The 12,325-nt window shown below is 39.7% G+C and overlaps 1 protein-coding gene across 1 annotated transcript in view; it reads left to right on the forward strand.

Annotated features, from left to right (window-relative positions):
• Positions 1 to 636: 636 nt before the first annotated feature.
• ADAM10 (ADAM metallopeptidase domain 10) overlaps positions 637 to 12,325 on the forward strand; it is a 138,257-nt gene continuing 126,568 nt past the window's right edge. The window contains 1 exon segment of the mRNA XM_030318087.1: positions 637 to 936. Within this exon segment, the coding sequence (XP_030173947.1) occupies positions 882 to 936 (55 nt within the window). The 5' untranslated portion in view covers positions 637 to 881.

Genomic DNA, 12,325 nt, shown 5'->3' on the forward strand with positions numbered 1-12,325 from the left:
TGCTTTGGGCAGGAGATTTAGGACCATGTGATTTAAGCTGCACGCATTTAGAATGGCCAAAGCCTTATCTGCGACAAATTTTTAAACAATTCAGAAAAAATGCCATAGGCTACGTCTTTCCTTTCTGGGCTTGAAGGTTTTACATCTGTTTTGATCACTGGTGGCTGTCGCTTGTTGGGACTTTGCTTTCGTTTACTTGGGTGATGTCGTGCACCACCCGAGGCAGAAAAAAAAAGAAATACAAATCTCCCTTTCATGCGAAGTTAAGACAAAAGCGGCCTCTTAACATCCTTCACTCTCCCGTTTTAGCCTTGGGGACGGTCATTAGCGGCGATAAGAACTAGGGAGCCCGGTTAGCTCTGCAGAGCTGCTCTCTCGTTGGGGGGGCGGGACCAGGAGAAACCCCGCCTCCCAAACCCAATCCCAGCTCTCCGCCGGCGGACAGGAAGCGGCGGCAGGCCTAGCAGCCCGGGAACCGGGCCCCGTGCGCATGCGCCCGCCCCTGGGGTGCCTGGGGGAGGGGGAGGGTCGGGAGGAAGGGGTGCGGCTGGGCCTGCTGGTTGGGCACCGGTGCGTCACGTGGTGAGGAAGGAGGCGGAGGCCCCAGGCTCGGGGGAGGGAGGTAGAGAAGAGGGAAGGAACGCGGGGAAGGAACGCGGGCAAGGGAGGAAGGAAACGAACGAGGGGGAGGGAGGTCCCTGTTTTGGAGGAGCTGGGAGCTTTGCCGGCCCCTGAAGTGGAGCGAGAGGGAGGTGCTTCGCCGTTTCTCTTGCCAGGGGAGGTCCCGGCTTCCCGTGGAGACTCCGGACCAAGCCCCTTCAGCTTCTCCCTCCGGATCGATGTGCTGCTGTTAACCCGTGAGGAGGCGGCGGCCGCGGAAGATGGTGTTGCTGAGAGTGTTAATTCTGCTCCTCTCCTGGGCGGCGGGGCTGGGAGGTGAGGCACGACCCCGAACGCCGGGGACGCCTTGACCACCGCGGACCGCGCGGCGGCAGCGGCGGCCGGGTCGAGCGGAGCCCAGTCGCGCCGCGCGGCGGGCGCGTCAGTCAGCCCGGCCGGCCGGCGGCGCCACTCCGGCGCGCAGCACTCTCGGCTCCCTATTGTCCCCCGCGCCCCGACCGCGTTCCCTTCCGTGGCGGGCCGTGGAGGCTCCGAGCCTCCGCCGAGGCCTTCCCTACCCCCACTGCCCCGGCGCCACGGGAAGCGGGGGTCGCCTCCCAGAGAAATAGTCTGGAGATCCGAGTCGCCGGGCGTGAGCCGTGGAGCCCAGGCCGGGGGCTCCATACCTCCAGCCTGCTCGCCGGGTTGCCGGGACGGGCAGTCGCCGCGGGGCCGGCAGTCTTTGCCTCCCTCCTTCCGTCCCCAGCCTCTGCCCGGTGGGGGATTCTGGAGTCCGCTCCACCGCGGGGAACCGCCGCGCAGGCTCGTGGGAAGTTGCGATGTGTGCGGCGGGGCTGATGTATTGTTCTTTACCCCGCGCGGCGATCCAGACTGACCCGGTTCTGCAGAGGGGCAGCCCGTGGAGGGGTAACAGTGGTCCCCTGCTTGTCTGAGACGAGTCGCTTCCGCTGTCGATAGTGCCCTGCCTCTGCCCGAGTGTTTGGAGACAGCTCTCAGGAGGGTGTGTTTATGCTCAGTGAAAACATTCTGTTGCCCAGGGGAAAGGGTTTGGTGGGGAGAAAGGTAAGCCGTTTCGGGATGTTCTTTGATCTGCAGGTTGGATTGTGTCTGTTAGAGGGACACTCCCTGGGTGACCCACAACTTGAGTTTTCTTAAACTCTGAGGTGGAGTAGACGAACAGTGTAGTTAGTGGGTTGTCAGACTGTAGCAACTATCCCACCCCGCAAATTGGAGTTAAATTTACCGTAAGCGGATACTTTTTTGATAACTCTGGTTTTGAAGACGATTTTTATTTCCAGCGTATCCTAGGACCGGCTGCATTGTTTTGTTCTTGTGTAAAGGGCTTTATTTCAGGTAAAGTTTTTGACTTTGCCCAAAGTATACTTAAAACACCTCAAAGTGTGTTTAAAAGCACTGAATTAAAAAAATTCCCGGAATGCTTTGGATGAGTATAGCCTAATGTGATCACTTAGAAAATGCTGTATATTTTAAGTAGTGCGTTGTTTCTGTTCTTTGTCGCTTTAACTTGGCGATTGCAGAGCCAAGTGTCTTTTCGACTTGAGTTCTACTTAGTCAGAGAATGATACTTTGTAGGTACATATTTGTTGTAGTTTGTGGTGTTCTTTTGTTAGATACACATTTTAGATTAAGAGCTTCTAGTAGATGTTTAGTTTTAAGAAGTATCATGTGCTACAAACTCTTACAAGGGCCTTTTCACTTAACATTTGTATTACGTTCTGTATGTGGCTTCCAACAAATCATTTTTCTGTCTGTTCTATTTGTGATTATAGTCAGGTGTTGGAGTCTTGATTTCTAGAAGGTGGTAAAAAGTAAGACAAACACATGAGGTACTTTAAACTACTGAGGAGTGGTAATATATAAAATGACTTTTGTTTTTAAGGAATGAAACAGTAAGAATAGAAACTGGTGTAGCCTGATGGTTGAAGAAAAAGTGAATTAACGGCATAATCTTTGTGGGTTAAGACCCTTCTTACACAAAAATCTAAATTCAAAACTCTCGAGTCATTCAGAAAGTATCATTGCATTAAACATTAAAAGGTTACTTACTTTTTGATTTTTTTTATGTTTATTTTAAGCAGAACTTAAAGACACTAATAAGAAACTTCCATTTTAAAATTAGCATCAAGATTGTAGACTTTGGGCATATGGAGATATTTGTGATTTTATTGTGATAGGAACTACCTTTAAATATGAATTTGAGGTATTTATATTTATGGTCAAGTTTGTAAGAAGTTTATATGATGATGATATGCAGAATAGAATACATTCGAATTGAATGTACTTGTTTTAGCGTATGAAAGAAATGAATATGTTTATGTATATTAGGAGAAGTTGGATTTAACTTTAAAGTATAGATTTAACTTTAAAGTATAGATCACTTTTACGTTCTTAATAAATGGTTTTAGTTGCTTCCCCCATTTTGATTTGCCAATCATTGTTTTGCATTAATTTTTCTTTTAATATGACAAGTGGAAAGTTGGAAGAGAGAATGAAAGTGTTTAGAATCCTAAAACTTCAGCTTTCCTAAGGCTGTTCATTTCTAACATATGTCTCAGTCCATTGTATTTGTAGGAAGATCCCGTAAAGTTTCCAGAGTTAGTGTCTTAACAGACATGTATTCAAATGTATACATAAAAATCTTTTCTTTATTATTCGTAACGGTAGTAGAAATTTATTGAAACTATTCTGAGTAAATATAGTGCAAGGAATTTTCATGTATGTGTGAATATTACTTTTTAACACAAATATTTTGGAGAGTTGTTGTCTTTTCTCTTTTTAAAAATTAGTGTGTTTGAGAGGAGCAAAGATATTTTAGCCCTAGCAGTATTCAGTCCAGTAGTACTTGATGAAATTATATATGAAATGAAGTTTAGAGTGTGGCATGTTTTTTTATATTTAAAAATCCAGTGTAAATGATTTGCTTTGTACCATGCATTCTCTAGAAATAAGTTTTCTGGAAGTTTGGCCAACAGTATTAAAAGTATCAAAGCTTAAGCTTAAGCAATTTCTCTCACTTCTATAAGGGTCTATGAAATTAATGAGAGACAGATTTTTTTTTTTTTTTTTTTTTTTGGTCTCTGTCTTTAAGAGTTCTGACTGTTCATCTTTTTAACTTGAGATTGATAATCCAGTTAGCTGTATCATCTTGAGGCCCATTCAAGTCATGCCCTACATTAACTATGTCTTCTCTGTACAGGAGCTCTCTGAGTAGCAGGGGTTGAGGGAAAATGGGCATAGCAGGCACCTTTGTTTTCTGATGTTCTTTTTATAACTTGTTTAAGATCTTCTGGGGTGTTTCTTATCTGATCTCTTTTACATTTTACAAAGAACTTGCAGGGTTAAGGAGGGGGAGGAAGGGACATTTCTCTGATGTCTTTTGTGTGTCTGATACTGTGTTAGGAGTTTCACTTGTCAGCATTTATGAGAGAGTGGTGATATTTTACAGTTGAAGGAATAGGCTTGATGAAATAATTTCTTGAGCATCATCCACCTGCTGAGTGGTGAATTAGATCTTCAAACCCAAGCCAGCTTAACCTCAAAGCCTGAACTTTTTACCCATTGCCCCCTCCTAGCCTTTTTGAAAGCAGTTTTCACATATTAGCTCAAAGGTGGCCCCTGGACTAAAACACCTTAGAGATGTGTTTTGTTTGATTTGCCGTGTCTTTAGATTTCAACTAGTTCTCAACGTTGAAAAATTGGGAAATTTCTCAATGAAATTTGTGAATTTCTGGAATTTGGGGGGAAGAATTGGAAACCCCAGGCTCTTCTGGGCCGCCTTCCCATTGTCTGTAGCAGAGTGGTAGAGAGCAGTAGCTGTTCTTTTTAGACTGGGCATGTGCTACCAGTCAGTGCAGTTACTATCAGTGCAATTACTGGTAATACACTTGGCCTCCTTCACTCATTTTTGTTACTGGTGTGGATCCTGTGAGTATGCTGTTTGCATCTCTGCCTTGGCTTCAGCTTGCATAGATGAACCCAATCTTTTAAAAATATTTTTTTGACTGTAACCTCTTATCCAACTTTTATTATATTTTTTTGTAATTCTTTATTTCTTCAGTAGTCTTAAAAATTTGTTAAAAGCTTTGGCATACACAGTGCTTTTTTTTTTTTTTATGTACCATTAGATTATTTGGTATTAAAAAAATTCCTGTTTCCATGATAACAATTTGAAGGTCTTTTTTTTTTTTTTTTCCAACGTTTATTTATTTTTGGGACAGAGAGAGACAGAGCATGAACGGGGGAGGGGCAGAGAGAGAGGGAGACACAGAATCGGAAACAGGCTCCAGGCTCTGAGCCATCAGCCCAGAGCCTGACGCGAGGCTCGAACTCACGGACCGCGAGATCGTGACCGAAGTCAGCCGCTTAACCGACTGAGCCACCCAGGCGCCCCAGTGTAATTTGTTTTTTAATGTTTGTTTATTTTGGAGAGAGAGAGCATGAACAGGGAGGGGAGGGATCCAGAGAGAGACACATAATCTGAAGCAGGCTTCAGGCTCTAAGCTGTCAGCACAGAGCCCGATGTGGGGCTTGAACTCACGAACCATGAAATCCTGACCTGGGCTGAAGTGGGACGCTTAACTGACTGAGCCACCCAGGCACCCCAACAATTTGAAGGTCTTAAAGAATGATGGTTATAATTTTTCTGAATCACTTTATTTCAGTGAGCAAATAAGAAACCATTTCTTTTTCTACTTGATGAGACTCAGAAAAAAGTGGTTGAGGGTCATGTAAGTAAAAACTTAGGCTTCCTTTCTTTTAAGGACAGGTTATAAACATAAACTCTGCCTTTGAATTCATAAAATGAAATGGAGTAATACATTCAGCAATAAGCTACATGTTCCAACATTGTTGGGAGATGACAGTGACAGGTTCACATATGGGAAGATTCCCAAATAACAAGTCTCTGGGACTTAGACTTGTAAAATTTTGGCAATTTTTGATGGAAGTTTTTCTAAGATGTATTACACATTTACTGTGTCCTTAAAATGGGCTGACTTTAATCTTTTTTTAAAGGATTGAGGATTAGTATAAAGAACAATTGTTCTTGTTCTTGGTCTGTATTGTCATTTCTGGTTTTTTGTTTTTGTTTTTAATTTTCCCAGAAGCAATTGAAATGGGTATTCTAAGTGATTGTGCTTTTTATTTTTGTACCTAGTTTCAATAGTATTTCCAACTTTTTCGTTAGATTTCCTGACTTTCTTGCAAACTTTTAGGATATCACCTTCTAATTAGTTGTTCCTAATACATTTTCTGTGGGGAAACTAAATAACTGTACTTGATACATTTACACACAAGGTGGAATGAATAAGTTCTGCATCTTCTATGGAATACATGTACATGAGCTTTGTATATATACATATATATGTGTGTGCGTCTGTGTGTATATATGTATATATGAAAAATATATATCTATATCTATCTATCTATCTATCTATCTATCTATCTATTTTAACATACGTGTTTGGTTTGGGGAGTTTAGTGTTGGGGTTGTCTTGTTCTGAACAATTAGGATGATGTTGTACCAATGTATTTTGCTAGTTAAAGAGAGGCAGGGTAGAATGAAGAGAGAAAAATGATGAGTAAAGGAAGACACAATAATAAAATGCACACTCATATGGCTACAGGTAGATCATTTCCTAGATCTGAATCATGAGTACTGTGGTTCAAAACTAATATGCTAGATTGTTGACATTAACCACATCTTAATATAGGCAATTGCAATAGTCTCTTCAGGAATGTAAACTGCAAGTTAAGACAACTGTTCTCTGTATTTAAAGAAGCAGTTAGGTAAAAGGTAGGTGACAGAGGCTCCCCATACTATCAGAATGTGTTTTATCGTTTGCAGTAAGTAACTGTTGTGTGTTACATATGGTTTCAGTGACTTTGTGATTTGCATAAAGTTAAATTTGTCTGCCTTTGAATTAATATCGCATTCTAATGGTTAGAAAACTTTTGCCAAAGTTGGAGGTATATTTTTGGAATGGTCTAGCATAAAATATATATGTGGAGTAACAAAAATGGAATTTGTGTGTGTGGAGAAGTTGGGGGGCAGGGCTAGCATAGTCGTTGGTTAAAGCTGCCAACACAAGTTTCAGTGAGAGGCCTGTGTGGCCACTAATGGGGAGATAAATTGTATATGTGAAAGAGTGTGGACAGAAAAACACAGTGTTTTCAAATCTGAGCCCCAAGTCACAGGGCAGACATTCCAAATTCTAGGAATTGATTTGCATTTGGACTGTTTGCACATGGGCAACTCTCTGTGATATGCTTGGGTAAAGAGCCCCAGATTTTTTTTTAAGGAGGAATTGATTTATTTAATGATTGTTAGTGATTCTTCCAAGCAACTCTAAAATGGCTGCTTTTTGTGAATAAAAATCCAGTAATTCTAACTAGTTTAGTTGTCAATTTTTATACTAGGTAAAGAAAGCAATGTTATAATAAGAATAAAAGGAAAATCTAATAATCCTACCAGTTTGATTCCCGTGAGGGCAGTAACATTGCTGTCCTGCTGTGTGAAGGCTTTGCCTTGGTACCAGTAGGGACAGTCCTGTCTCACTAGGTTGCAGGAAATAGCAGTACTGAGAATAGTTCTTAGAGAATGTAGACTCCTTTTGATACTGGGTGAATTCATTCTGAAGCTATTACAATTCCAAGTAAACAGTGTGAGAACGTGTACAGTGAGAACATTGCTGTTTAGTCACCAGTTTATTGTAGTCTGTGGTTAGTAGGAGTCGTGAAGCTACAGTCTTGAGTGAGGAGTAAAAAGCACTGAGTTTGTCAGCGTAGACAGAAATGCCAAGATATAAAAATACAGTTCCAATTATGTATTGTAGTTGCAGTTGAAATGAGGATTTATTAAGCTAAAGGAACATTAGCCAGTTGGGGAAAGCTTTTTGAGAAAAGGGAATGACATAACAGTCTAGTAAGGTTCTTGTAGGCTTACTTGCCTGGAACGGAGAGTCCATGGCAGGAAATGAGAAGTGCTAACTGGGCCATGATAACCAAGACTCCAATTATTCATATTCTAGGCCATGATAACTGCAAGGTAGAGTATTATGGAATGTTGGTTGGAATCCATGTTGAGGAGGTGGGGTATGATACAGTAGGGGATACGTTAGCTGCTTGATGAATTATGTGTTTGAGTCCTTGATTAGGGTAGTAATTGTAGAAATAAATAAGGATAGAACAAGAAATCTCACAGAAGAAAAACTGGTAAAACTTGGCGGAAGTTTAAAGTGAAGCTAACAAAGTTTATTGAGGGCTCACTGTTGAATGCACATCTCAGAGGCTGTTGCACTGGAGAGAGTATAGTTTTATAAAACTTAGAGGACCTCAGTGTTTGAAGTTGAAAATAAGACATCGTAAGATTTTGAATCTAGATAGGTTCTAGTGTGGGATGTATGTCAGAGTCTGGGATTTTATCTTACTTGCAAACTAATAATTTTGTTGGATGTTGGTTAAAAGTTTGCACAGTCTTTCAGAAATATGTGGCTCATCATATGGGAAGCACTGCTCCAGATAGTTGCAAGGTAGAAATTTGGTGAATTTGGAGTGGAGGGGAGGGTTAAATTTAAAGATACATTAGCAAGTATATTTTTACTTTGCAAGTATATGTTTACTCTCAAGTTGGAATTAGCCTCTCTGGTTCAAGAATATGCTTGATACTCTTGATTTTATGTGAATTATGAACTTCCTATTTCAGAGATAAAGTAGGGAAAAGAATGTGATCTTTGCATTTGAGTCAAATGTACATATATGATTTTTCGAGCAGAATTGTCTTTCCATTTGCCTTTGCTTGCATTGATGATGGCAAGGCATACTCATACACGTTTTGAACTTTGGATTTAGTTTTCATAAGACTATAGATAGAATCCTATACTTACGAATTGAGTGCGATATTAATTTGCTACCTCTTTTCTTAAGAATTAATTGGGTGACTTAGTTGGTTAAGCGTCCAACTTCGGCTCAGGTCATGATCTCGTGGTTCATGAGTTCGAGCCAGGCATCGGGCTCTGTGCTGACAGTTCAGAGCATGGAGCCTGGTTTGGATTCTGTGTCTCCCTCTCTCTCTCTGTACCCCCTCCCTCCACTCGCTCTCTGTCTCAAAATTAAATAAACATTTAAAAAGTTTAAAAAATAGTTTTAAAAGAACTAATTGGTATAAGTTTGTGAAAATGCTGGAGACTATGTTATACAAATATTTTTAAAATTATGTTGTTTCCAGGCCTACTTTCATTTGAAATCTATTAGTTTCAAAATACAGATAGATAAGATGTATTTCTGGAAATTGAAATCCTAGAAAGTTGATATCAAGCATTAGAAAATAGAATTTAAGAAAAGACATAATTCCTTCTCCCGTGCAGTTTTATAACTTTTTAATATTAATCATTCAATCTTTTAAAATGCTTATTATTATGAATTTGCATTGTAGTATTTATGCAGTTTTCTAGCCTTTAAAAAATTAACGTGTAAAGTGTATATGCAGAGCAGACACTGAAATATTTATCAGTGGTCTAGAGACAGTTTTGATTGTCACAACTGGAGGGATGCTACTGGCATCTAGTGGGTAGAGGCCAGAGATGCTGCTAAACATTTTACAATGCACGGGACAGCCCCCCACAACAAAGAATTACTGGCCAAAATAGTAGTGCTGAGGGTGAGAAACCTAACTCTAGAGGAAGCTTGAGTCTTTTTACCTTTTTTTTTCTTTAAATTTCTGATCGCTTGCTGTCTTTTTTTTTTTTTTTTTAATTTTTTTTTCAACGTTTATTTATTTTTGGGACAGAGAGAGAGGGAGACACAGAATCGGAAACAGGCTCCAGGCTCTGAGCCATCAGCCCAGAGCCTGACGCGGGGCTCGAACTCACGGACCGCGAGATCGTGACCTGGCTGAAGTCGGACGCTTAACTGACTGCGCCACCCAGGCGCCCCATCGCTTGCTGTCTTAATTGATTACTCAAGTTTCATAAGCTTCCATATTTCTATTCTGTTTAAACCTTTTTCTCCTAGTGTTCTATGCACTGTAGCTCTGAAAATTTTACTTTATCATTTATCTTCTAGCATTTCCCATTCTTCATTTTCCAGTTTGTGGTTGGGAAGTAAATCTGATTCTGTTAATTTATAATAGTGGTTGAATGACTGATAACTCACAAAGATTATTTAAAAACCAAACCAGACAAGTTGCTTGTTAACCCAGAAGAGCCATGGATAGTAGGATTTTAGTTTCTGTGGGATAGTTTTGAGGGACTCATCCAGTAACTTCTGCAATCAGAATTAACTTTTACAAAATATTTTCTTTGAAATTTGAACTCCTCAGTTCTTAAAAACTTTCATCTTTTTTTTTTTTTATAACTTCATTCCCCCTTCCTCTTATTATCATCATTAACACCTTTGGCAGAATTGCACGTCCAAATATCCTGGAAGGAGGCAGAGGCAGGTGCTTTGGGTGTAATATGGGACAAGGGTGAAGTAATGAGAATGGGTTTGGGATTAAGTGAGGGTGTGGGGTAGATCTATACCAACAGTACAGTTGTAGCTGAACCCAGTGTGTGTGTGTGTGTGTGTGTGTGTGTGTGTGTGTGTTTAGGTAGATTGAAAGTCACAGTCTCTTATATGGGTTATTCTCTGTACTTGTGTCTGCTCTTATTTGAAATGGTATAAAAGCATTTCATTCAGTATAGAAATCTAAATTATATACATGTTTCCATTTTTGGATTTTTAAGCTGTATTTCATAAGTTAGTGGTTGAAATTTAATATATTAAGTACGTTTTAACCATTGATGTTTTGTGCCCTTTGTAATTAATTTAGCTTATAATTGACAAAAGAGCTACTTATTTTAACTTCTGAGCCAGCTAGCTTTATTATTTTAATTTTTAGAAACCACTTCATCTCAAAAAGTGGGTGTGTTGAAACATGCTTATAATTGTAGAACACACCCTACAATCGTGAACTTTTACTTACAACTGTTAGGTGTAGATAGATGTTTCCTTGTAGAAAATGGTCTGACTCCTTTCTAGTGAAGAAATTGATAATGTGGCTTAAGTTTGAAGTCACATTGTTGAAGTAACTTTTCTGAGAATACAGTAAAGATACTTAAGTATATTGCTGAAATAAAGGACAGGATAGTTCCTGGAAGTTTAACTTTGTCATACAAGAGAACAATTTTGTTAATGGTATTTAGTGCTTCAAGATCAAATACAAGAAGCATTGGTCAACATAGTATGATGTCTAAGACACAGTTGATGACTCAAGTTTCTCAGGAAGGAAATACACTTTTCTGTTGGGGAAAAATGCTCTTCGTACCTAATTTTAGAATTATACAAGTGAAAAGTCTGTTGAAAACAACTTGATTACAAGTAATTTTTCTGAGGAATGGAAATGTGCCAGCCTTAGCTTCTTCTTACACATCCTCCCATTTATTGTAATTGAGTTTTTCTGTAAATAGGGAGATCTGTAATGTCAAAACATGTTTGCAGAGTTTTCTTGTCCCGTTCTTAGAATTGTAGAATAACTTTCTTTGATATAGATAGAAAAAAAAGCTTGCTGTATAATAATTGCTGTTCCATACAAAGATAATGATATTGACCCACCATCAACAAGATATATTCTGATTATTTTTTAATCTTGATGTTGGTGAAATTTTCATCCTATGTGTTTTGCCCTATTCTTATATTTAATTTAGATTTAAACAGAAGATTGTAGGATTTGGATTCAGAAGTTGGAAAGGAAACTTTTGTTTGTAGCCTCATTGTGGAAAGTAAGCAGAATATGGAAAATACTCATGGAATATAGAAAATAATAATATTCAGTATTCATTTATGGAACCCTTATTATATGCCAGGCAATGTTCTTAGGGCCCAGTCTTTACAACATCTCTGAAAGATAGGTTCTGTTATTTTCATTTTACAAATAGGGAGTAGGACCAGGGAGGGTAACTTTTTCAGTGTCAGGATTTGAACATGGTCAGTCTGGCTCCAGAATTCATACTGAATTCAGTAAATACTATACTGCCTCTAAGAAACATGTCTCATGCCTTAAAAGGCATTATAGCGGCACCTGGGTGGCTCAGTCAGTTAAGTGTCAGACTCCTGATTTCGGCTCAGGTCATGATCTCATGGTTTGTGGGTTCGAGCCTTGAGTTGGGCTCTTTGCTGACAGTTCAGAGCCTGGAGCCTGTTTCTGATTCTGTGTCTCCTTCTCTCTCTGCACCTCCCCTGCTCACGCTCTCTGTCTCTCAAAAATAAATAAATGTAAAAAAAAAATAATTACTATTCTCAAATTTTAAAAAGGGAGAGACTTTCCAAGCTTTCCAGCAGCAAGGGAGACCAAGTTATGTTTTTTCTTCTACTTCTTAGAACTTGCTGGCCATTTTTTTTTTTTATCACTCTTGCAAGTAGGTGATTTTCTGGTATTGCTTTACTTTTCCTCCCATTTTTTCTTTTAATTTAAAAATTTTGAAAATTAGTTATGTTTTCTCCATTTAATAGATCCAATCCAGTTATTCTTTACCAATTTGACACATAGGCATTTACTTGATATATATACTCTATTTTTTTCCTAACTTTGTATCTTTTTTTTTTCAACGTTTATTTATTTTTTTTGGGACAGAGAGAGACAGAGCATGAACGGGGGAGGGGCAGAGAGAGAGGGAGACACAGAATCGGAAACAGGCTCCAGGCTCTG

This window comes from Lynx canadensis, chromosome B3 (assembly GCF_007474595.2).
Source record: "Lynx canadensis isolate LIC74 chromosome B3, mLynCan4.pri.v2, whole genome shotgun sequence".
NCBI classification, from domain to species: domain Eukaryota; kingdom Metazoa; phylum Chordata; class Mammalia; order Carnivora; family Felidae; genus Lynx; species Lynx canadensis.